The sequence below is a fragment of the Saccostrea cucullata genome, unplaced genomic scaffold, assembly GCF_032062105.1.
Source record: "Saccostrea cucullata isolate Sc308-1 unplaced genomic scaffold, CSIRO_AGI_Scuc_v1 ctg57, whole genome shotgun sequence".
NCBI lineage: Eukaryota > Metazoa > Mollusca > Bivalvia > Ostreida > Ostreidae > Saccostrea > Saccostrea cuccullata.
This window is the reverse complement of record NW_026938498.1, coordinates 225,035-252,505: the sequence shown is the minus strand read 5'-3', so window position 1 is coordinate 252,505 and position 27,471 is coordinate 225,035. Positions and strand designations below refer to the sequence as shown.

At 33.8% G+C, this 27,471-nt stretch overlaps 1 protein-coding gene, 1 long non-coding RNA gene and 1 pseudogene across 2 annotated transcripts; 2 read left to right on the top strand and 1 right to left on the bottom strand.

The window, feature by feature from the left end:
- The first annotated feature begins 932 nt into the window (after positions 1-932).
- LOC134250494 (uncharacterized) lies at positions 933-8,117 on the top strand (annotated as a pseudogene).
- Positions 8,118-12,812: 4,695 nt separating this feature from the next.
- Positions 12,813-15,064, bottom strand: LOC134250468 (uncharacterized). Its single transcript, XM_062732828.1, has 2 exons — positions 15,007-15,064; positions 12,813-14,908 (listed from the first exon to the last, which is right to left on the bottom strand). The coding sequence occupies exon 2, from the start codon at positions 14,059-14,061 to the stop codon at positions 13,117-13,119; it is 945 nt and encodes a 314-aa protein (XP_062588812.1). The 5' UTR covers positions 14,062-14,908; positions 15,007-15,064; the 3' UTR covers positions 12,813-13,116.
- Positions 15,065-19,288: 4,224 nt separating this feature from the next.
- LOC134250459 (uncharacterized) lies at positions 19,289-21,697 on the top strand. Its single transcript, XR_009988506.1, has 3 exons — positions 19,289-19,399; positions 20,814-20,936; positions 21,514-21,697. It is a non-coding gene; the product is annotated as an uncharacterized LOC134250459 (long non-coding RNA).
- The last annotated feature ends 5,774 nt before the right edge of the window (positions 21,698-27,471 follow it).

The following is a 27,471-nucleotide window of genomic DNA, read 5'->3' as shown; positions in this document are numbered from 1 at the left end:
TTCTCTCTGTGATCATCAGTTATCATGACGTCACGGGTTTGGTATTTAACCCCCTGTGTTATATACATAGACCAAGAAACGACACGATCCCGTTTATATTATGCCTCTGCATATTTTGAATCATTTTTACGACCTCAAATCAATCTTAAATATCGATTTTAAGAAATTGTTATCTCTAAAGTTTACGTCATATAGCTAACCATGACGTCATATCATGTAGGCAAGTAGAATATTTGGTTGTAACCTTAACATACCTGCATACATATGATTATATAGAAAAAAAATCTTTAAAAATCTCCTTCTCCACAACACTTGGGTCAGGAAAGATGAAACTCAAGTGGAAGCATCCTAAGATAGTGTAGATTCACGTTTGTTCAAATCATGACCTCCAGGGGTAGGACGGGATCACAATGGACGATTAAATTTTTTGCATAGGAATGAATACTCCGGGTTTTTCTAAAACTCTTCTTTTTAAGAACCACAAAGCCATGATTGCTCATATGTTTATGTAAGCATCCTCACGAAGTGTTGATTCAAGTTTGTTCAAGTCATGAACGGGAAGTAGGGGTTGGGTAGGGTGGTCCACAATTGGGGATCAAAGATTTGCCTAGAAATATCAATGAATTTTTTTTTCCCAAGAACAAGTTATGTTTAATCATATTGATATGAAGGCACTCTCAGGCAGTACAAAGTCATACTGGTTCAAATGAGGGCTCCCAGGGGTAGGGCTGGGCCACAATGGAGGGGGGTCAAAAGAATAAATAAGAAAAAATCATCTGCTAAAAACATAGCAAAGGCATTTGTTGTATGGAAGCATAATCAGGTAATTGGTAGTTTAAAATTCCAGACCCAAACCCCTTTGTAAACTTCTCAGTACTGAAGTGAATTCTGCTCAGGTGAGCGATGTGACCCATGTTTCTTTATTTAATCAAATGATAAACCAGTGGAATGCAGTGAAGAATTTGGACCTTGTTTTAAGGTAAAAAAAAATTAACTTGTATGCTAAAAGTAGTAATATTAGCAACCCAACTAAATGATAAAATTGTTTTATTAACTGGAAACAGATTCACTCGGATATACTTGTATGTATTTTCGAAAGAGAAAATGGGAGGGGGTCTGCGCCAGACTTCCAGAGAGAAGTTTTTTCCCTCATGACCATATTTTGTCCTCCATCTGATTACACGTCTGTGAAAATATGAGTGATGTACAATGTATGTTTATTTTAAGTAGTAATATCTATTATGGTGTAGAAATGTTAAGGTAGTATGATTTTGACTTTATATGTCCAATTTTTATTGAAGGCGCGCGAATTTCGAGTTTGGTGTTTGTAATGACAAAGCTTATAGCAGAAAAACCCCTTTTACTTTTTTCAAAATCTCCAAATCTTTATATTTGTAAAGAAGGTATGCTTCATTCGTCACCATGGGCGCATATTCTTGGTAAAAAAAATACGTAGTTTTTAAAAAATATTTATCCCCTTCTTTAATAGTTGGATTTGTTACAGGGTTCCTGTTACCCCTCCAGAAGGTGAATCCTCCATGCTCTCCTCACAGGAGGAAGATGCAACAGGTAATCATATATTTAAAAAAATAATAATCAAATGTCTTTTTCCTAGGTAAAAATAAATGTAGGGTAAAAGTTATACAACCTCATAATTAAAAAGCGCTATATGCTTACCACGCCTGAACAGTGATTTGTTAATTACATGTTTTTCACAATCAAATTGATTAATTATTTATATAACAAAACCCCAAAATATTAGGTATTTATTTCATGAAAATGTAAAGAGTAACGTGTAAAAAGTACTACAAAGAATACAACCAGCTTTCGTTTCGAAGTAAGAAATTTTCTTGCATTATCAGTGCATTTTACAGCATAATTAAACCTTTTTGTTATGTGTTTTCATACAGGAACTAAATTAATTAATAAAAATTGACAAGTTCAAGAAAAAATGGTGCTTTATAATACTTTGATATACATGTCATATACATGTTGTTAGCATTTTGTATATGATTTACACAACTTCCTTTGTTGTTATACCAAGCGCGTCACTAATTATTAAAAGTTCGTGTGCATTTCATGTTCCTCAACATAGAACACATCACTTTAATATTTTAGTTATAAACAGAATGAAACATTTTTTGCCTTCCTATCATGGCTTTTTATTTTATTGCGTTAATTTCATTTTTTTATTTCACTAGAAGACAGGCATTTTGAGAATGCCAGAAATACAAATGTCATTTTGAAAAACGTGAATGTTTTCGTTTTTAAAGCAATAGAATTCGTGAAAAAAAAACCATTACATAAGTTACGATTTTAATTACGCTCTTGTCTTGTTTCTTGTTCATGTGCCTCTTATGGCAAGTAACTCATTGTTAGATATTAAACTGCATTTCCATATAAATATATTTTCACTATGAGATGAAAATAATTAATGAGAAATTTGTTGTAATTTAGTTTATTTTAGCTCCAAGTATTACTGTTCTGTAATTTCAAATCATAGTCCTTTTTTTCATTTTAATCACAATTTACAAGAACAAAAATTTTCACCAATATTTAATTTGCCACCTTTTATTGTTTGAATGTAACAGTGTATTGGACTTTAGTGTGGATTACATTAATAGATATCTTCATGAAATAAAATTTAGGAAGTACCCGTTACATAAAGATGTTAATATGTGGAATTATTTTAAATATGGTAGTACGTGAGTAAATATACTTTTCATATTATGTCGTATCAACAGATATCTGCATAAAAAAAATTAAAAGTACCTATTGCTTTTCTTTCACACAAATATCGACTCGTAGTTTAAAAATGCTGAGTCCGCTTTTTTCACAGGGCCCATTTGCTTGATGCCAAGAGTTTGTCAGTCTATGGGGTATACATGCCAAGGACGAATCCTCAAGGAATCTTTATGACAGGTCATGCTACACATCTAGGTAACGGCATAAAGGTCAAAATATACCCTCAGTCCCCCCAGGTAAGATGGAGTACTAGATTTTTAAATCATGGTCTTAGACCTTTCAGTTTCAGCAGTGTTGCACAATACGTGTATGCACATCTCCTGAAAAGCTGTCTGGGTTAAAATTGTAGGACAAAAATAAAGCTAAATGGTATCAAAATTTCTATGAATAATATCTCTAAGTATTGTTAAAAGTCACTATTTAATCTATTCTCACACTTGTGTTGACTTGTTTCTAAGTATATCACATGGTTTACAAAATATCAGCGTATTAAATGGTTCAATTGATATTGGTTATGCAAATAATTTTTCGAAAATATATTCACATTTCTAGGTGGGGTTTGACAGAGGGGCATTAATCACTTTATATAGAGAGCATTTCGGCATTGATACATTGTTGTTAAAATAATTCCTTTGACATTTCCTGAAAAGAATGTTTTACATCATTTTGAATCCCATTTCCGTTTATTCATAGTGACAAGCCATACATTATAAAAGATGAAAGGAAAAATATGGTATTTATATCAAGGTCAGATACTATTGTAACAGTGTCCTCTTTTATGTATTTCCTCTTACATACACAATGCATTGCTTGTACACAAAAGAAAAAAAAATTGACTGTACAATGGTATATGGTTAAAAAAACCAACTCATTGAAAGAAAGAAAACGTTATTTAATCACTTAAATCCTTTCACAGATATGTAACATTGAAGGCCATTTACATACGTGTGAAGAATGCTTTTTGAGCATGGAGAAAATTATAGTTTTTACCATACTAAGAAGAAAATACTGAGTTGATCCATTTCATTTTCAACATGGGATATATGTACCTGTTATTTGCTCTAAGAAAAATGTAAAAGACTATAGTTTTGACGAACAGAAATTATTGCAGTGTAGTTTCAATTTATTCAATTTTGAATAAGGGCATGCACCTCTCTCTAACTGCACAAAAGTACCAAATTATCAGAATTCGTTTGCATGTAGTTTATTAGATTCAATAACTAAGTTTATTTACAATGTACGATATGGGAGGTTGGTAAGTAATCTTATAATACGTATAGAAAAAAATGTTGATACTGTTTTAGATTCCCCGCGTTCTGACGTCGATGAGGCGTCAAAACCAGTGACGAAGCGCCCCTCTACAGCGCCGGGTAAAAGGTTACTATCTTCCGGTTCTTCACAGCTCCCTGGGGGACGGCCCGCAGTGCTTGGGGGGAACACTCCACAACATGTCACTTGGTGCACGGGGACACTGAAAGTGAGACTGAGAAACCTAAGAAAAGTTGGTGGCTTTAGTGGTAGCACGTGGTGGTGGTCGCCATATTGTAGACGTGTCGCTTCTCTAACCATCTCTAGCTGTTCCTTTCTATTTTTTTGGCTTAAAGCATATAGATTATTTTGAATTTCTAATTGGCATATGTAGAGATCATTATCGTAGTCAGTTTTAAGTTGTTTAGAAATAGAGAAATATCTTTCATTAATTAGTACATGTAGTTCATAGAAAGATAACAAGCATGCGTGACATTGTAGGTCTTCATCAATGTTGTATTTTAAAAAGATTTTGACGATTTCCGTTTATGGACAACAGAAATTTCAAAACACCTTTTTTACAAATACACTGTAGCAATCAACTATGCTTTCTATTGGTATTACTACGAAGCACCCCGCGAAAAAATGAAAGGAACTCGCAATTTTAATAAAACTCCCCCGAAACTGTGCAAAATAAACATAAAAACATTTGAATCAAATGTAATGTTAATCACTGGCGTATAGAAATAATTATAGCATTCTGAAATCGTTATAGTACATGTAACTTTTAAAATAATAATGGTTTTCATTCAATGGTTTGCAATTCATATACATGTAATGATGTATGTATGCTGTAATACAGACCGGTAACGTTAGGGTCTCAAAGAAATGAAAAAATAAGATTTCCAAAAAAAAAAAAGAAAAATATTCTTTACAAATTCGAATGCTGTTTATTTTCTCTTCATAATGTATTCATTTCTAAGGAATATACATTATTGTTGTATAACAATTTATTCCCAACATTAAATATATCTAGACCAAGGTATGCATCATAATAATATTATGAAAAAATAGGTTTAATAGTTAAAAGCATAATTTTGTAAAGCTTTTAACATTTATTTTGTGAAAATGAGATATCTGTAATTATTTTCATTAGCAATGTAATAGTAACTAACGTTTCAGTACAATTTTCTCATATTTTACTTTTGTTATAAGAAGTGATGACATACTGGCTAAGATTTCATTAAATTTTGTCACAGACAGACAAAAGTTACTAAGGGACACGAGTTTAGAGTTAAATTTCTCAATACTTTCAAAATACCCTTCAAAAATTCAGCCCCCCCCCCCCAAAAAAAAACCCACCAATGCGTAAAGTGGGATTTAGGAGTTTCAGCAATATGCATTTCTATTACCCACCCACCCCTCCAATACAGTAAAAATAATTAAAAAAATTATTTGCGAGTATCTTATGATAATTGAGAGAGAGAGAGAAAATAGAAGGTGCGAATGCATTTGACACAGCTTTTACACAGCAACCACCTACACCAGCTTATATATGTTCGTGTCGAATCACATTTGTGTATACGTGTCTTATTTTTCTTTTTTATTTGCAAGCGATTAATTAATTTTGTTTGCTTATTGAATAATTGTTGCTTTGCTGTGTCATTCTGCGTGGTAGAATTACGCTGTAGTTCTTTTTATTAAAAATTTTTAGTCTTTCATACATGTACGAGGGTCATTCAAAAAATACGTAGACAATGGTCTCCATCATCATATTATTCTTACAAAATTTTAGTTAAACATATATTTATATGTAAAAACATTTATTTTGTCAGTGTGAAAAGTTTCATTCAATTCGATCAAATGGAACTCGTGGTAGAAAATTTTACAAACAGCATGTTTTGTCACCACGGAGCACGGTTAACAACACTGTGACGTCAAAAACAACGTCGAGAAAGTTTCTCAAAATTACTCAGCCTTTTCAATTCATACATTGTATGTAGCTTTTTCCCAATTCATCAAATTGTATCCATAGCCTTTGACACCTAGTTCGCTAACAATTATTTGAGAACATTAATGTAGATTCTCAATGTTTCCAAATTCCTTATCGCGTAACTCTTGTTTGCACAAATTCCGGAAATGTGAATCGCACTTCCGGAAATGTGAATCGCACATCACCTTTCATGACGTTACTAACTCTTTGACAAGATTCTTTTTTCTTTTATTTGTTTCTTTGCAGACCGTTCATGGTCGAATTTAAAGTCTCTAACACTCAAAAATAGTCATTCCCATTATTAGCACATTTTGTATCTAATTCCTGGTTCATCAAGCATTCTCAGAGTTTGTTTTAAAGGTTTTCCGAATGCAAAACAAAATTTGATCTCTACTCGCTGCTCCGTGACGTCCTTCGACGTCATCGTTTTTTGCTTGTTTTCATGAAGTCTATCTACCTTTAGAAATAGATATCTTTTAAAAGGAACGATGTATTACATTAAATTTTAGAACCTGAAGTAATAGACCAATACTTAATATAAACATTTCAATTTTATTTCGTTCAAGCGCCATTTAGTAGAGTTATGACTCTAGACATAATTAAGTGTATAATTAGTAAATAGCTCAATTTTGACCATGCTCTGTGACCCCATTTTTGCTGTATTAAATTTTTGATAATATTGATAATTGTTAAGATATTTTCATATTTTTTTGCTCAAATTATTTGAATTTGTTGTTAAAATATGTGTACTAAAATTGGTTATAATATGACGTTAAATGAAAAAGTTATGACAAAAGTCTACGAACTTTTTGCATAACCCTCGTATAGAATGCATGTTTAATTATCAGTCTTAGAGGGGTTTTTTTCATATACTGATACATTGTATAATATATTCTTAGAAGTCATTGATTCAAGCAACAAAATCAGACAAAAACAAATGATGTACCGGTATATGTAATATGTTCACTGATTAAAGAGATAGTATCTTTCTGAAACAATGAACTTTGTTAATTCATTAACACAAGATTTATCTTCATTTTTTACAGAGGTAGTGCTTGTGACCTTCAAAGGGAGTAAACATATTAAACATATGAAAAATCCGGAATCCGTTCTTCCAGCCGTCACCGGTCGCATTGCACCAAAAACAAACTTCCGCCGACCACGAGAAATGGCAGACGATTCTGCCTCATTGCATGCTCAGCCTCCACCTACTCCTGTTGGTGCGTTTTCGGTTCGGGATGAAAGTGAACATGTTCCAGCAGAATCTGGCGAGAACATCTGGCTTCTGTTGAACCAAATTCGGATGAGGTACCTGCGCATGCAGATGTTGACCAAAGACTTAATAAGATAATAGAAAAATCGGACATTGATGATAAGATATTAGATAAAATATTAAATGAACAGGAAATCTTGCTAGAAAAATCAAGGCTTACTTCGTTTGAAACAAAGAATGGCATAGATACCGAAAAACCAGACACTAGCAAAGAAAAAAGTAAGGAAACAAATCTCCAAGATATTACCGAAGTGACTCTAAATGGCCAAGACTCAAGCAAAGTAGATAGTTTAACCAATGAACAGAAACCAAAAGATGAAATCTTCATCACAAACAATGAAAACCATGTCTTAAACGGCGACAATGATAATGTTGACGATGCAGACAAAGAAAACATGCCTTCTCACTTAAAAACGGACTGCATCGCTGAGGAAGAAATTCCCACACAGATTCACGTGACCATTACGGAAAAACTGCATGATTCTACACCAAATTAACTTCCGATTATAGCCATTACCGTTCTTAGTTCTTCAAAGAGCACTAATCTAGAATTTCTTTGTGCCTTTCGTTTACAATTTCCAAGAGGGGAAACAATATATGCTAGGTCTTGATTCGTACTTAATATCCTCTTTATGCCCCGTTGATTCATTTTGATATGATCCTTTTTATGCCCCATAATTTGCTTGACAATGTACATTTGTACATGCATATTTAATCAGTTCTAATATCATGAATTTTAATCGAAATAACATGCAACCTAGTTCTAATATTCCAATTATAGATAGTTTCTTCATTTAAGGGGAATGAACCTGTTCAATTCATTTACTCAAATATATGGTGATTAAAGGTTACCGGATTTAATAAATTTTTATGATTTCATAAAAATGATAATTATTATTAATGAAAAAATCTGGATTTGATACTCAATATATTCCAAAATGTATAGCGGAAATGGATTACATTTGGCATGCGTTTGGTGTATCAATCATTTCGGCTATTTGACTTTGTGGTTTTCAATTAACCATCACTTACATGTGAATGTTAGACCTATAAAAAACTTTTCATCTCTTTCATCCTTCTTAGCCGAGAGTTCATCATGACTTATCGAAATAAACCTTTTAAAATGTGTATTATGATGCAAAAAAAAGAACAAATAAGACGGTATTCTATATAATTATATATATCTAACAGTTTTGCGGTGAGAACATAGTTCATTTCGTCATTTGTCTCATGTTTTTGTCTTGCTAGTCTTTTGTCATGGAAGTCATTTGTTTGACCTATGAATACCGAAACGTTTTATTTGACAGTCACCCTTTCATGTTGCATTTATGTATATTATGTATTCCGCATAATAAACCGAGATTAAAGAATGTGTATTTTTCAATTTTTTTAAACTTAAAGTTCTAGGACATTTATCCAAAAATACTTTTTTTACATTGTGCTTTACAAAATAAAAAAAATATCAAAACAAATGCTTTTTCCACATATATAAACTTATTACCCCACGATAAATTTAAAATCCAGACTTTTTGACATCAATAACTTCATTCGTAGCTGCTTCTAAAATTAATCGAACTAGTAAAAGTAAAGTAAATTTATTTATCTTATAGTTAGTTTTTTGCAATAGATATTGTCATGATATGAAGTAATTTACACTTTTTTACATGCATGTGGGGTTCATGTCTTTCAATAGATTCGATACGCAAGAACATGATCTAAGTACAACCAATCTCTAAAACGGTGCAATTTATTGGAATTCAAGTTGATTAAACAAGAAAATCAACATCTCCGTTTAAAGTATTCGTTTTGCAATTATTTTTGCATTACGCATGTTTTTATGCACTAAGTCTTGTACAAAAAGGCAATCTTAACCATTGGAATATTTTTCAAATATAACAGATAGTCTTTTGTAAAACACCAAAGGATCACCAAAGAGCGTCGAATCATCTCTTGGAGCTTCAAATTGTCATTCAAAAGTGTCTCAGAAAATTCAATAAGGATACCCACTACAACGTGTGAATTTACTACACTTTAGGTGGTCATTAGCAATTTTGTTTGGTTAAAATCATTCTAGTCATACATGTACTCTGAAGTTGATATTTCAAAGATGCTTGAGTTTCTGTGTCGCTTTCGGAGATAATGTCTTCCAACAATTTGTTCGAATTCCCATCAATAAACTTTTATGAATTTTTTTACCATATCAGAAAAAACGGAATTATGATTTTTTTTTTTTAATATATATTTTTTAATGATGGAAAATTTCAAGTTGTAAATTTTGATTTTACCAGGGACAGTTAATACAAAAGTTATTGTACAGCATGCTAACTCATGGTATGACATATTGTTACTATAAAAATGCAATTTAAACCAAAAAACAAACATTAAAGAGAATTAATTTTTGGAAGAAAAGGATACATGCACATACACAACCTAACTAGAATTTCAATCTAATGTTTTCTAAAATGTATGTATCATTGCCCATTTTTTAAAATCTATTATCAAAAGTATTTTAATGTATTAGTCAGATAGAAATGGCGTACACAGACATGTTATCTGCATATTTCCAATATTTTCAGTTTATGCTCTTTGGTTTTAGTCCAACCTTAAGGTAGGATTCATCTCATATTTCTTGTATTTAAAAATTAACAAAATTTTCACAGAATCAAAAAGATAATATCACTGAGTGATGTTATCAGTGAAATTTAATTTCACCGTTTTATATTAGAGATAAGGTCAGGTCATAACCTTTTTCCTGGACATTAATAATAAAAACAACATGTGTTTGTGACACACTATGCGCCCGACGGCAACAAAAGCTACTTTTGCAGGCTCTATCTCTCATGATTCAAAAATTATGGTAAAGGTTCAAACAAGCTATTTTTAGCATAAATGTCACAGTCAAGGTCATAAGGTCATTGACCTTGGTGTCATTTGAAAGAGCTTAATAAGTGTAGTAAGCATATTAAATATGAAGTCTTTATCTTTCATATTTAAAAAGTTATGGCGAAGGTTAATGTTTGGAGACAAAAAGCTATTTTTAGCATATAGCTCACAGTAACGATCACAAGGGCATAAACTCTGGAATCATTAGAAAGAGATCAATTAATAGATTATGCATACCAAATTTGAAGTCTCTATCTTTCATGGTTTAAAAGTCACTGCGAAGGTTAAAGTTTGCAGGAAAAAGCTATTTTTAGTATATAGGTCACAATCAAGGTCACAAGGTCATTGACTTTGGTGTCATTTGAAAGAGCTTCATTAGTGAAGTATGCATACCAAATATGAAGTTTCTATCTTTCGTGGTTTTAAAGTTATGACGAAGGTTAAAGTTTGCAGACAGACAGGATAAAAACAATATACACCCCGGACCCATCGATCCGGGCCCAGAAAATAATGTTGTCAATTATGCAGTACCTACTTGTTTTTAAAAAGATTGAATGGTCTTTCTTCTTGCATAAAAAGATACTGCCATAAAGCGCCTATAAGATGATGTTACAAAATTTAAACAAATAATGTGACTGAAATGTATGTAAGCTGATCCAAATTTTCTCTACTTTTCCTAAATTTTTAGGATAATTATATTATTTATTTTTATATGCTTAAATTTTTCTCTTTTTCGCATATGGTAAAGTTGTCTTATAGAGATACAAAATGATACAAAAATAAAAAGTTTCGATCGTTTACTAAGAGGGAAAAATACTTTTCACGGATTTAAGCTTAAATCTGTACTCAGATTGGAAGCTTATAAAAGCCAACATACAATGTAGTTCTAGTTTGTTTAAAAAATAATATTAATTTGATATTTAGGAACTTTAGTCCCTTATTATTAAATAAAGTTACATTTGAAAAGTTCATCAAGTCTTTGAGTGTTTCAAAACTATAACTAAATTCATTGTTCTTTAATAATTTTTAGAGGCAGGAAAGCATTTTCATACGTTACCATTGCGTCAAAAATATAGTCCCTTATAGTTTTCTATTTAAATTTGTTGACCGTTGGTCTTCTGTTCAATCCATGTTCATTGTATACTTCTTTGTATATTATGAATAAAATACTTCTTTAACTAAAACTTAACTATTTAAATTTGTACAATTGTGATGGTCTTTTTAATCTCTTGCACCTAACTACCGTATATAAGACATATTAGCAAATGTACTTTAAATATTTCATCTAGTCAGAAAGCAGCGAAGACTACTACCTTAAAAGAAAGAAAAACATTCTTTTGTTAATATTTATGTCTTTTTAATCATATAATTCTACAACGTACATTCATGTATGTGAAATATTGTATTATTGATGTGTACGTCATGGTACATTCATTGAAAAACCATTTGCTTAAGGTAGAACAAAACACCCCTGGATTCTATTTTTACTAATTTCTTAAAAGATACTGGAGAGAAAAAAAGAACAATATTACTTTATTGACAACAATGAATGACCCCTGTAATAAAAATAACAAATTTTGTCATGATTGCATCATATTTCGTGAAAAAATCAGAGAATTCTATATTGGTCACTTGGGAGCCTACATTTTGGAATGTGTTTACGCTATCTAAGTGCAAAAAACAAGCATGTAACAGTCTGATATAAAATGCAGTGTAACTTTTGTTCCATAAAACGTAGAGGGCTGATATTTGGAGACATATATAAGGAGTCTCCGTTCTTTGCGTACTCTAAAGGTCATGGTCGTATAAAGAGGTCAAAGGTCAAATATTGTGACGTCATCTACTGAATCTTTTAGTTTTTTTTTGCCTTTGAATCTTTTTTAATCGACAAAATGTCAGAAACCATCGGTTCAATTTTCTTTATTTTTACATATTTTATTTGGGGACCCATATAAATCATTCTGTTAATTTTTTGCAAAAATTGAATCATACATTTTTTCTTTAGAAAACTTTAATTGAGGATATTTACGTGTGAATTTTTACATTCCGACGCTACGTATATTCTATTTTTAGTTAATATTTTTCTCAAATGGTCCAGTATCAATATGGCTTACTAAATTAAAATAACAAAAAGGTTATCTTAATCAAAATTATAACACAAACTTGCAATAGATCAATTAATAATTCTAAAATAAGGCTCATTTTCAAGTCGAGTGTCTGATTTCACAATCTTCTTACAGGGGTCTGATCAATAGCCCATATTCCAGACAATGTGGACAAAATATGTGCGGTTGAATTTCTTTCATATTATATATTAAGAGAGATTTTGTATCCTAGAACAAAATTTCAAATTTTCAGAAAAATTGAATTTGAGGAAAAATTTGACCCATCTATTGTGTCCTACCTTAAGGTCTCCTTCACACATAAACAGAATGATTAAAGAAAGTGGTTATAATGATTATTAAAAAAAAACTAAAAAAAAAAAAGGATTCAGTTGATGTAAATAAAGAATTCTTTAATTTGTATTTTTATAGCTTTTTGATGACGTATTCTCAATATAAAATATATTAATATGTCAAACATTTCCAGTATACTTTAATTTGAGGGCATATTATCATATCCATGTCCTTCTCAATTTTATCAAACAAGTGCAATTTTCTGGTCTTTACTCTTTAAATTAAGATAGAAACATCGACAAACATATCTAACAATCATACATTTACCTGTATTTGTTGTTTGACGCATTCTGTTCTATGATCTGTGGCTTCTTTTATTCTGTGATATGGTTCCTGTCTGAGCGATTCTTCATAAGACCGTAAAGCCCCGTGTAAGTCTCCCACAAACATGCTGACAGATTCCTAGTATCTGCCAGGATAGGTCTCTGATTCGTAAAGGAACATATCTCCCGTTATCATAGAGCAGCAGTGTCTGTAGGTCTGTCAGTGACTGTAAACACTGAGATCTATTGCCCAGTCTATAGTGAGATAACACAGACAACATCTCTACCATAATAAACGGTGATACAAATAAGAGTGTGCCTCCGTTTTGTTGACTTCACAAACTGTTCTAAACATAATTCTTCAAGAAAGGGGACATTTTTACGCACTGAACGCACATCGACAACCCAGGCTATCTTCATTCTTCTAGACAATGGCATATTACCTACAGCTTTATGGTACCTCTGCTTATCAACAGTTTCCATATACATAATAAATGCCTGCGATAGTCTTTGTTTAGTGATATGAGTGATATGAAGTGTTTTATCAAATCTCCATGTTCTATAATAATACAATGCTAGATAAAGTAAATGAGACATATGACCTAATCTTGCTGCCATTTTCAACATGCCACAAATTAATATATCTAAGTTATATATAGTTGTATGCGAGCAACATGAACTACGATTTGTCATTATGAACGCTAAACGAACAAGAGTCTCAGCAGTACAGAACTGTAATGTTAACAACTGGTATGAAGAGAGTGATAAACGAGATAGTTTGTTAATTGACTTTAAATAAAGATATGACTTTGATATGTCTTCAGATGAAAAAGATAATTGAATTATTTCAGTCATTCCACATATATCTAAATCACTCAAAATTTCTCCCTCAACAGAAGATAACACATAGTACGGGCTACTGAGAGCTGGTTCTAGTATTGATCTGAGAGTTGGGCTCAGCAGTAGACAGGAAACGCCCATTCTGTAATACTGATGAAGCTGCCGTAAAAGAGATTCACGTGCATCACCAACAACTTTGTGAATGAACATGTTGTTTTGTGGAATAAAAAAGTTTGGAAAATCTTCTCGATGAACACAATGTATGAGATATTTGAAACACCTCCAAAAGCAATCTAGTATGTTGTTTGGGATCCATTTCATGTGACCTAATTGAATCATCCAGAATATTGTGGTCTTCATGAAATATGAACACAGTAGTGGTTCCTCCCTTAAATTAATGACGTCCTTCAGAAATATTTTTTAAGATTCCGTAACATGAAAATTGTGTATGATACATGGCACACACTAGTTGTTGCTCGGCTTGTGAATACGATAATCTCCATTCCAGCTCGTTATAAGGCGATTCAACTTTACTTCCAATAGCCACACAGTGACATTCATTTTTTAGAATTCTTTCTATCACTGATGCAGACGGCCAAGTATGTCTTAAGCATCTGTCAACCCAACTTCCTAATGGTTTAGGCCAAGGAAAAAAGGATAGACAACAAGCTTCATCGAATTCAATAGAATGAATGACACCACTTCTACAAGGACCATGAATTTTTACATTTTCAATCTTGAGGCCTTTTTTATTCATAGGTTGAAAATGAATTTCTCTCAACAGACGGCTAGATATATAGGCATTACCATTACATAGAACAAGACAAGATATCGTGATACTGTGTCGTGTTGGAGTCAGGAGGCGTAATCTGACAAACCCTGGCGGTGTATCAGAATCTTCTATTAGCACAACTCTATATTTTGATGTATTATAAAGCCACGACTGCGATATGTCAGTTATCAATTTATAATTACAAAAACAGATCATTGAATCCCTGTCCGATGATCTCAACCTAAATCCTTCTCTATAACTACCACTCTTCATCTCAACAATTCCAATATGATTATAAACATTTTTTTGTATCATCTCCTCCATGTCCATCACATCCCTTATGATCGCCACTTCCGTCGGCGTCCCTATCTTACGATGCAGACCGACATACAGGACCTCTGATAGATGAGGAATGTAATCCATTCTGATATGTATCTATAAATAGAGAAAATTGTAGCAATGCTGTATTGCTATACATTGGAATGGAAACTGAGTAAAGATTTAAATGATTATGTTAAAAGAAACATAGTTACCTTTTTGATACCCGATTTTTTGCAAATGGCGTTCTATACATGTACTTGATAAATAAAAAGGATATACCCAGCCCACCTACTTTCGTTTCGAAGTGTAAGTTTATGGAACGCCATGACTTCCTCACGTTAGTTGTTTTATTGTATTTTGTGAGTCTCTTCTAATAAACTGTGGTTTAAAACAATGTATTAATAAGCTGTGGTTCGATTATTATATGATGTGGTTGCATAATTATATGCTGTAGGTTTACAATTATATGTTTTGGGACGATTATTATATGTTCGTGTAAATGAGGTCAAAAACTTCCAAATTTCTTCCTTTGTTCCTTTGAAAATAATGTATCTATGATCCCTAAAATCTGTCCTGAAAAAGAATTTCGTTGAAATTAAGATTCAATATATCCAGTAATCAGGCCCATAAGTGTTTTTCACAAGACCACTGTGGGTTAAGAACTGATATTATTACCTTCTTTTACAGGAGAGTTCATATTCAGTTCATAACATGAACGTCTGTAGCATCTTCCTTTGCTCTTGATGACGTAAGACCGTTTCATAGGGTTCAAGTCTTTAACGAATCCGCTTGTCCATTGTCCTGATTGGCTCCTGCCTTGAGAGGTTTAAGTGTTTCCTTCTTAGCATGTCTGTTAAAGTTCTCTTCCTGTTTTTCCTGTTGACATTTCATCTTGACCAACATGTTGTCATCTACATGTGATTTCAACAGAGGGACTGCTGTAGGTAAGATAGACTTCAGTCTGCGTCCTAGAAATAGCTATGCTGGTGACATATCAATACCATCAATCTTGGTGTTCCGATACTCCAAAAGAGCTAAGTATGGATCTTGCGATTTGATGATAAGACGTTTCATGGTCTGAACCATTCGCACTGTCTGTCCATTACTCTGAGTATGGTACGGACTGGTCTTAGTACAGTGTATGTGTGATGGAATATGATTTCACAAACTCTTTGAACTCATAACTACACACATGTACTGAATTGTGGTCCATCATCACTAATTATGATATCTGAAATGCTGTATTTGGAAATCATGCTTTTAAAATGAGTGATCACACACTTAGAGGTAAGCGACTCCGGTTTGGCAAGTTCTGCCACTTAGATAAATAGTCAACTACCAGTAAGTAATGGTTTCCACTAAGTTAAAAAAATCGATTCCAATCTTAGACCACGGTCTTGACTGAAGTTCACTTTGGATCATTGGTTCCTTAAGATTAGCAGCCTCATATTTGGCACTAAGTTGCACATGAGAGGTTCTCTATGACTTTTTCCATACCGTTCAAAAAGAGAATCTCTCTCGCTTGGTTTTTGGTCTTCATAATTCCTTGGTGTCCAATATGTACCTTCTCCAGCATTTCATTCCTCATCGACTTTGGAACAATCAGTTTGTGCGACTTGTAAAGAATACCATAAATGCCTGAAAGTTCATCACGGAAATTTCAGTAGGCTCTAATTTTCGGTGCTAGGTCTGCTTTGTTGTTTGCAATTGGCCATCCATCCAAGATAGTGTCCAAGAGTTTCTGTAACTCATCATCTTGACCTGTTTCCTTCCGGATCCTGTCCTGTACTTCCTAAGACACAGGTAAGTATGAAGTAAGATGTATCTCATTCACCTGTAGATCTGGTACGAGGGCTTCCTTAGTCTCTTTCAGATAGGAACGACTGAAAAGTTCAGCCAAGAACATTTTCTTTCCAGGTTTGTAAACTACTTGAATGTCATACTTTTCAAGTGCTAACTCGAATCTTTGTAGTCTTGGAGGTGAAGATAGAACAGGTTTCTTGAAGATACTTTCCAAAGGCTTATGGTCTGATTCAACCAGTACACTGTGACCATATACATAATTATGGAATTTTGTACATCCATATAGAGTTTCTTTCTCAATCTGGGAATATCGTTGTTGTGTTTCTGTCAGTGTGCTTGATCCGTATGCAACTGGCTAATCTTCCTGAATTAACACTGCACCTAGTCCTTTAGAACTGGCATCTACTGACAACATAACTGGCTTGTTTGGATCAAAGTACTGAAGGATCGGTGCACTAGTAGTCATGCGTTTCAATTTCTCGTAGCTTTCTTCCTATTCATTTTCCCATTTCCAGAGAGTATTTATCTCCAGTAACTGTCGTAATGGACTACTAACTTCTCTTAGATTAGGCATAAACTTCCCTAAGTATTGAACAAAGCCCATAAATGTTTGCAAGTCCTTCTATTGGGGCGGTCCATTTCCTGTACAGCACTTTTTCAGGATCGGGTTTCAGACACGAGTCAGTAAATCTGTGTCCCACGTACGTCAGCTCTGAGCGTCTGATCTCACACTTGTACACGATGAGCTTCAAGTTGTTTTGTCTTGCTCGATCCAATAAGGCTTTCAAACGTCTGTCATGTTCAGCTTCTGTGGTTCCCCATATAATGATATCATCAATACTCGGCTCTGTTCCATCGAGACTCTGAATCATTTCAGATATGGCACGTTGAAACACTTCAGGTGCGAACTTGATTCCGAAGGGCATTCGAGTGAATCAATAACGTCCAAATGGAGAATTAAATTTGCAGAGTTTCGAACTCTCGTCATCTAGTTTGGTCTGCCAAAATCCAGAGGTGGCAACTTATTTGCTGAAAATCTTGGCTCAAAGCATCCAAGTCCACTTAATAAATCCTGATAATCCTAGGGAATGTCATGTGGTAAAGCACGGTTTTTCCTCTCAATGCTGTGTATTCGCTGAACAAGTCCTAGTTTGGAACATGTATCATGTAGAATGTAGAATTTCACATATGGCAACACTGCATCCTTCTATACACAGGGTAGTATAATAGTACCAGGAGAACGAATGTAGTGTCCAGAGAACGACTTCAGTGGTGTGAAAAGGTTGGAGCAACTTTCAGGTTTTTGTCTTTTTTCTTGAGATCAGCTGATGAAAAAACATTACACTCTGCTCCGGTGTCAAGTTGGACGTGAATATCAGTGTCCTTCACCTTCACTGTTTCATAACATTCTGCATCATGATTTCCACCATTAACATTCACTGAACCAATAAAGAATTCCTCATCTGATGTGTGTACTGCATGCCTAGTCTTTGACCTGTTGTTTTTCTTTGTACACGCTTTTTAGCTGTGTGTCACTTAACTGCAAAGTGGTTTGGATTTTCACCTTTTTTCTATATATTTCACCATATGCAGGGTATCGTTTAAACTCATGAGTTTGGACACAATATTTACAGTCTTTCACTATCGATTTCTTACATTCACTTTCGATTTTAGTTGGTGCTGACTTCTGGCTTGGTGTATCGTACCTTTCGAGATTCCATGTACCGATTTGTCTTCCATAGACTGTATTTGCTGCTTAGAAATTTCACATGTACGTGCAAAGTTCATAGCTTTCTCCACGGTCAAGTCTGAACCCTAAACCAATGCATTTTTCACGTACCTTGTGATCGCGATTAACGAACACGATAGTGTCCCTAATCATATCGTCCTGGTCCTTATATCCACATTCTTTCACTGAAAGTCTGAGATCTGTCAGAAATTTTTCAAACTTTTCTCCCTCCTTCTGTGTCCTACTGAGGAACTTGTTTCTCGAATAAACACGATTTGACTTCGGTTTCACGTGGTTTTCAATTTTCTCCTTTATCACTAAGAATTTAAATTCTTACTATCTTGCTCTGATAGAATCCACGTTGAATAGATATCTTTTCTCTTGTCGTCTATCCATATTATCAGGTGATTACAATGCGCCTCTTCCTTATTTTTGCTCAATGGACCCTTTATTCAGAATTCCAAGTGTTGTATAAACGTGCGCCACTCCTCAACGAGATCCTGGGCCTCCCCGTTAAATTTCGGCGTGAAAGCTGAATTCATCGTATCCATCACAATCCTTGAATCCTCTTCTGTACAACTGCAGCACTTATTTCTGCAGATGGCAATGGAAAAGGGGAGATATCAACCGCTTCTGACACCATGTAGTGTATTCACAACACCATTGTGGGTTAACAAGTGATTTTATTACCTTCTTTTACAGGAGAGCTCATATTTAAGAACAGTAACTCTTAATAAAATTAGAACATACATTACAATAAGAAGTAATATCATAATTATTTCCTCCCTATACATGTATATACCGGTATACCACCGCGTATATGATAAGAAACCAACAGCATTTAATAAAAGAACCACAGCATATAATAAAAGAACCACAGTATATAATAAAATAATCGGGAATAAAACATTATTCAGCAATGGCATTCCATAATATTTGCTTCTTTATACATTACTCAGGTCGCGTATATGGAAAAAGAGCACCAAAGATCCAGATTTTGACATCATTTCCTGGTTGAACAAGATGAAGCAGAGTAATAAATGGGTAGGCTTTACCTGATTGGCTGAATTGAGGTATGTAAATATTTTCATTTTAAAGCAAAAATATTAATGTTTGAAATAAATGATGGAATGTGGGAATATTACAAAAATTCTAGAAATACCAGGGGAGATTGTAGGAGTGGGGATTGATATTTTTGGCAGGGTGTCATTTACTGCCGATCTCTGTAAGTTCTAAATAACTGCAAATTTGACCTATAAACGCCGCGGAACGGTATATTTTTTTTCGTGTTTTTAATAAGTGCTTAGAACGAACTTTCAAATAATACCAGTGATTTGTTTGAACGGGAATTAGTAAATTACTTGGAGGGCAAAAGGTTTGTATAGAGTTCTATGGGAAATTAATTGGTACTCTTTTCCCTATAGAGACCCCATTTTTTAATAAGTAAAGTGAAGTGAAAGTCATGAAAAGTTATTTTTAGCAATTTATTTGAATATTGAAGACATTTCGAGAGAAAAATTAGCAAAAATTTGAATTATTTATCTGTGGAATTAGGGTTAGAGGTGATTTTGGGTCTTTTGTAGAGATTGGGGGGGGGGATGGGGGGGGGGTACAGAGGATGGAAATTGGTAAAACAATGTGTAGTTGACTTGGCCGTAGGAGAAAGGTAAGTTAAGAAAATGTATCAGATTGATCTTATAATAAATGTTTGTATGTATTCATAAATCTATGTATGTATTTTACATGTACATGTAATTGTGTATTTATATGATTTGCTATATATGTGTACTTTTGGCAGTGTAGGATGGTGGCCTGGTGTTAATTTTTGTTTAGTTTCTTATACGTCTGCACGTTTGGTATCTTTTCGAATAATTTATTCGGCCCTTAAAAGTGCGTTTCGTGGTGTTCATGTGAAAGGAGGTCATTTTCTGTCTTGACGTATCATGTCGGTAGTGTATGTGATCCTCTGGATTGCCTCCCTTTGACTGCGAGGGGATCAGTTTGTAGTTTGGTTGTTTCTATATTGTAGCTACACAAAGGTATGTGTTTTCCCTCTTTTTGCTCTTTGTAGTTCCATCAGGGTGACTCTCTGCAACTCATTTTCTACTGCTTTCCAGTTTTTGTACTTAGAGTTACTTCCCTTAGACTAGCTAACCAGATATGTAGAATTTCAACATGATATAATCTTAATTATTGTGACCTTAGGCTTCTGATTTTGTTTTCTTGAATTATTGAAATGGCATTACTGCATGTATCACATTTGACTTTTTTAATATTTACATGTAATTACATGTAAAATGGTAAAACATGTATTCCAACCTTGACGGATCCATTTTTTAAACATTCGGCCATGTAGAAGATATGTAATTTGGTAATTTTTCAGAAAACTTGAAAAATATTGCTGTTTTCTTTATGATTTATGCTTAATTTGACTAACTTTATTGATTTATTTTCATTTAAAGACTATAGAGGACTTTCATATTTCAGCTTCCTGGACCCGGGAGAGCTTGGTATCTGATCGGCGGGGGGCATTTTCTCTATATAAGAAGAAGATGGAGACTCGCTACCCACCCGATATATTTTGTCGGACAGATTTCTGTACATTTGCAGGTAAATTTTTCATTTATTAACTTTTCAGCCTCTTATTGTGGTGTACATTTTGGGGTTTTAAGTCAATTATTGTATTTTTTAATTTTTTACAAATTAATCTGAATTCCCCTTTTTAAAGCATGAAATTCAATAGTGTAGATTATGGTTGTACTGTATAAGACTATAAGACACTGCACTTTGATTTGTTATCAAAAGTATTAATTTTCTCTTGTCTGAATTAATTGTAAACAAATATAATAGGGGGCACCTGCTATTTCTCTAAGTGTCTTTCACTGGGGGGTGGGGAAACTTTTTTGTATATACTTAAGCAACAGGAGGGGTTAGATAAGAATCATTTAGTATATCAGAGTCTCAATCAATTTACTTTTCATAAGCATAAGAAAATTTCTATATCAGTCTTTTTAAAACCTTTTAATTTTGCTTAATTAATTATGATTTATCAAATTTTGGACCTTTTTTCTTTATTCTGGGTAGATTCCACCCCTATGAAAAAATTGACACAATTATGACTTTATATCATTTTATTAACATCAAAAAACAAAATCATGTTATTTTATAAATATTTTATTCATTACAGTGACAACTGTATCCAGATTTCATCACAGGAATGAAAGTTTTTCACTCTTTGGAAAAGCACCTGCAGCAGGGAGGGGACATTCATTAAGATGGCCACAGATTCCAAGACACTGAAGTGACAGGCCTCAAATTTCATACATGTATATTGGTAAGTATAAGGTCTTTGAAAATTACAAAATTGACTAATTCTGGGATAGGTAAATATGTAAGTATAGGAAAAAGAGCACCAAAGATCCAGATTTTGACATCATTTCCTGGTTGAACAAGATGAAGCAGAGTAATAAATGGGTAGGCTTTACCTGATTGGCTGAATTGAGGTATGTAAATATTTTCATTTTAAAGCAAAAATATTAATGTTTGAAATAAATGATGGAATGTGGGAATATTACAAAAATTCTAGAAATACCAGGGGAGATTGTAGGAGTGGGGATTGATATTTTTGGCAGGGTGTCATTTACTGCCGATCTCTGTAAGTTCTAAATAACTGCAAATTTGACCTATAAACGCCGCGGAACGGTATATTTTTTTTCGTGTTTTTAATAAGTGCTTAGAACGAACTTTCAAATAATACCAGTGATTTGTTTGAACGGGAATTAGTAAATTACTTGGAGGGCAAAAGGTTTGTATAGAGTTCTATGGGAAATTAATTGGTACTCTTTTCCCAACAAAATTAGTTCCCTGCACTGTACGTGTTGTGTGTTAGCGCGACGGCTAGTTTTACTGTATACGCTGTTGAGCTTTTGTAAATGACCCAATCCAGACACCATAAGGTACACTAAGTGTATATACGCGACCTGAGTAATGTATAAAGAAGCAAATATTATGGAATGCCATTGCTGAATAATGTTTTATTCCCGATTATTTTATTATATACTGTGGTTCTTTTATTATATGCTGTGGTTCTTTTATTAAATGCTGTTGGTTTCTTATCATATACGCGGTGGTATACCGGTATATACATGTATAGGGAGGAAATAATTATGATATTACTTCTTATTGTAATGTATGTTCTAATTTTATTAAGAGTTACTGTTCTTAAATATGAGCTCTCCTGTAAAAGAAGGTAATAAAATCACTTGTTAACCCACAATGGTGTTGTGAATACACTACATGGTGTCAGAAGCGGTTGATATCTCCCCTTTTCCATTGCCATCTGCAGAAATAAGTGCTGCAGTTGTACAGAAGAGGATTCAAGGATTGTGATGGATACGATGAATTCAGCTTTCACGCCGAAATTTAACGGGGAGGCCCAGGATCTCGTTGAGGAGTGGCGCACGTTTATACAACACTTGGAATTCTGAATAAATTACCTTTATTCAGAATTCCAAGTGTTGTATAAACGTGCGCCACTCCTCAACGAGATCCTGGGCCTCCCCGTTAAATTTCGGCGTGAAAGCTGAATTCATCGTATCCATCACAATCCTTGAATCCTCTTCTGTACAACTGCAGCACTTATTTCTGCAGATGGCAATGGAAAAGGGGAGATATCAACCGCTTCTGACACCATGTAGTGTATTCACAACACCATTGTGGGTTAACAAGTGATTTTATTACCTTCTTTTACAGGAGAGCTCATATTTAAGAACAGTAACTCTTAATAAAATTAGAACATACATTACAATAAGAAGTAATATCATAATTATTTCCTCCCTATACATGTATATACCGGTATACCACCGCGTATATGATAAGAAACCAACAGCATTTAATAAAAGAACCACAGCATATAATAAAAGAACCACAGTATATAATAAAATAATCGGGAATAAAACATTATTCAGCAATGGCATTCCATAATATTTGCTTCTTTATACATTACTCAGGTCGCGTATATACACTTAGTGTACCTAAGGTGTCTGGATTGGGTCATTTACAAAAGCTCAACAGCGTATACAGTAAAACTAGCCGTCGCGCTAACACACAACACGTACAGTGCAGGGAACTAATTTTGTTACATAAACCAGCATCAGGATCAGCATAAGTAGGATCAGGATAGAACTAGCATCAGCATCAGCATTTAAAAAAACAGCATTACTTGGATCAGCATCAGCAAGCAAAGGATAGAACTAGCATTGACCAAAGTGAAAACAGATAAAGGAAAGTCATTTAATACAAATTACAAATAAAAATTACCCCAAAAATTAATTTTAATGGCTTAAAATAGCGATGCTGTTTTTGAATTATCCACTTCCGGCAGAATAATCCTACTTCCGGTAGCATTACTAGCATTGACCTAGTTTCAAACCAGCATCAGGATAAGGATCAAACCAGGGTCAGGATAAGGATAACTAGCATCAAAATCAGCAAGCAAAGGAAGCATCAAAATCAGCAAGCATAGGAAGCACCAAAATCCGCATTGATGCTGTAACAAAATTATTTCCCTGCACTGTACGCCATCACACTAACAACAACTCGTCGTCGCGCTATCACAACATTGAACAATACTCTGTCACGCTAACACAAGTTCGCACAACGCAACTTCGCGCGAAAACACGACATGCCGTCACGCTGACATAATTTCGCACAACACGCCGTTGTGCTAACACACAACTCGCGATGGCGTGTTGTTTGTTAGCACGGCGGCGTGTTGCTTAAAGGTGTGTCATAGCGACGGCGTGTTGTTTGAAACCGTGTTAGCGTAATGGTATGTTTTGTGTAAGGGCGACAGTTTGTTGCGTGAAAGCGTGTTAGCTAAATGGCATGTTGTGTGTTGGCGCCATGGCGTATTTTTTTCCGAACGCGCAGTTGAGCTTTTGCATATGGTCCTATACGGAAACCATACTACCTTATATGGAAGGCAGATTTAAACATGTGGCGATGTTTACGCCACACCGGTTCTCTAATTTATGAAATGAGTTCGAAAGCATGAAAGTCTACTTCGTTTTTACGATTCAATATCAACAGTTTTCGTCGATTTACTGCATAATATTTACTTTGTCACCAGCAAAACCGCAGAACTTCTATTATACTATATATATAAGGCCAAAATTGAAAGATTATATTCCAATAACATTGCTTCTTGCTCATATGTATGTTTTATGTGATAGACATTGCTTGAAATACTAAACAAACACTTTGACGTTTGCATTTACATAAATAAGTTTGATAATATTGAGAGGTTAAATAAAATTTGCGCACCTTGTACTGCTGTATCAACAATGTACACATATACCGGTATCACATGAAAAAACTTCATGTTTAATCGACACTATAGCACATACGTCTCTTCAAACAATGGTTAAGGCTTTAAGAAGCAAATCTTGTAAACGTGAGCATAGAAATAAAAGTTTATATCATTTTTAATATTTATTTCGTAAATCTCAAAAAAATATCAAAAATGATTTCCAAGGGACAATGCAAGTTCCCCTAAGTACTTGTAGTTGACCATAATGCATAGCAACTCATGATCATTTATCAGTGGGTAAAGCTGAATCTAGCTGTCTCGACCAGTTAATGGGTCGATGAAGAATAAAATGAGACTTTTGAAATTGTTTAGAGGTTTCAATGAAGGATCGTTTTGATATTTTTAAGATAATTAAAAAACAAGCTTTATGATAAAGGTGATGACTTCAACTTTTTAATGGCGAATTTTCCTTTCTTATATCCTTATCACCAATGCACGAGATTTATGTCTCTCAGCTGATCCAATACGCAAGGACATGCTCGTTTTTTATTCATTGTCTTCGTTACTCCTTCTGGTTCCACCTTTTGAATTTCCAGGGGTCCATGATAATGCCATCTTCACAGATTTGTATTGTTAAGACATTTTTCTTATTCCCATGTAAAACCTTGATCGTCAATTGTAGCCCAAGCCTACCCCGAGGTCTTGCTCAAATCTTAACTACTAGATAATGTTTCCATATAAATTTGACCACTCCGATTTAGTTGTTCCTTCAAGGAAGTTTTTCTTAAAGAGTATTCCCAATAAATCCCAATGAAAGGTTTTGATTGCTTAGTATGGCCCAATCCTACGTCTGAAGATCATGATGAAACAATTTTGAATTTTCACTTTCTGAGAATGTTTCCAACTACTATATTGTAAGTTTCATCTTTCTTGGCCTCAGGGTTCTTACGGAGAATTAAAAAAAAGCTATATTTTTTTTCACTATTTTGCAATAAATCCCCTTTGAAGAAGGAGCAGCCCTTCATTTGAAGAAATATGATTTCACTTTTCACTTACTTTAGGGTAAGTTTGTGTTGATACATAGAAGAAAATTAAATTGTAAAAAAAGAATAACAAACAGTTAAAAAGAACAAAACTCTCTGTCGAGACTTTAGCTCTACCGGTTTGTACTTATCACAAAGGGAGAAAAAAGAAGCAGTTGGGACTTGAAACTTTACAACAGCAATAAAAAGAATAAAGATCCTTGATAAAGTCTTTTTTGTAGCTAGATTGCAATAAGACTACAACTTTATGTGTAGCTTTTAATAAATTTAACAGAATTTTCAATAATGTTTGATACTATGGCAACAATATTCATCAAAATATAAAAAAAAAAAATAAAGACAATCTATATGTATCTTAGTGTAGTCTCCTTGCATTATATTGTTATCAGACTAAAATTGTATTTGGAGTAGCATTTTGAAAGAATTTAACAGAAATTTCTATTTTTAGTAATCACGGTAACACAGTTCGTCGAAATCAAAAACTGATGTACAGAATTATGTATCTTAGTGTTGTTAACTAGTGTGCCAAATTATATTGAAATCAGACAAAAACTGTTGGAGGAGTAGAATTTTGAATGTGTTTACCAGAAACTATTTTTAATAACCATGGAAACGCCGTTCATTGAAATCAAAAACCAATACACAGAATTATGTATCTTCATAGGCGTCGGAACCGGGGAAAGGGTAGGAGGCTTAGACCCCGACACCCCCCCCCCCACACACACACACACTATTTTTGCTAAAATTGACATGATATAGGCATTGAACATTGGGGCGTAGTTTAACCCCGCACTTTCCACTATAACGTTGCAGTTTAGGTCCAAAAAGGAGGAAGTGGTAGTGCTTTGGAAAAAAATGTCACTAGTTTGAAGGAAGTTCGAATCTCACAACAGCCCCCCCCCCCCCCCCCCCGAAATAGGATTTTCGTGTTTGGACAATAGAACTATTTTCTTCTCTTTGTAGGTCTGAATTTTTTTCTCTTACACTTAGCCCCCCCCCCCCATTTCAATTTGCTTCCAATGCCAATGATCTTATTGAAGTCTCCTTGTGTGTTAAGTTATATTGAAATCAGACCAAAACTGTAAGAGAAGTAGCATTTAAAAAAAAATGTTTACAGACAGACTGACGACGGAGACATTACTATTGCATAAGCTCCTTTGGTTTCTGACCAGTAGAGCTAAAAATATTAACGAAGACGATAACCACAACAAGGACTACGTCAGACAACGGACAAATTGTGATCCGAAGAAGCACACCTCAGGCTTCAGCTCAGATGAGCTTAAAGTGAAATTAATGGGGGTTGTGTGAGATTTTTAAATTGATCATTTTAAATATTTAAAATGAATTTGATAACATTCCATACTCAAAACTGAGATGATAAAAATCTATTTTTAAAATACGTTAATTTTTTAATCGGACACGTGTAAGAAGTCATTTTGTAAGAATTATGTAAAAGTTCTAATTATGTAAGAAGTGCAAATTTTAAAATGAAAAGCTGGTGTTTCTAAGCTAAACATGACGAAACACGTGCGCCTTAAAGTAGTAAAAAAACTGAAATGACTTTTGATTTGCACTTCTACATTTGGCTATCTTTTAATTTGATTATATCTATCGAGAAATATATAGATTGATCAGATTATGACGTGATGAATGAACTTAAGAGATTTACGATTTTATAATTATCCAAAAAAAAAAGAATCCTTCGATTAAAACAGCCAATGGGACAAATGTTTGCCGTATTTCTGTCGGCAATAATTTACACTTTATACAGCAAAACAGTAATTACTGAATA

What these genes read in the sequence shown, in the direction of transcription:
- LOC134250468 (XM_062732828.1), bottom strand. Translation starts at nt 14,061, where the DNA reads ATGAAGACCACAATATTCTGGATGATTCAATTAGGTCACATGAAATGG.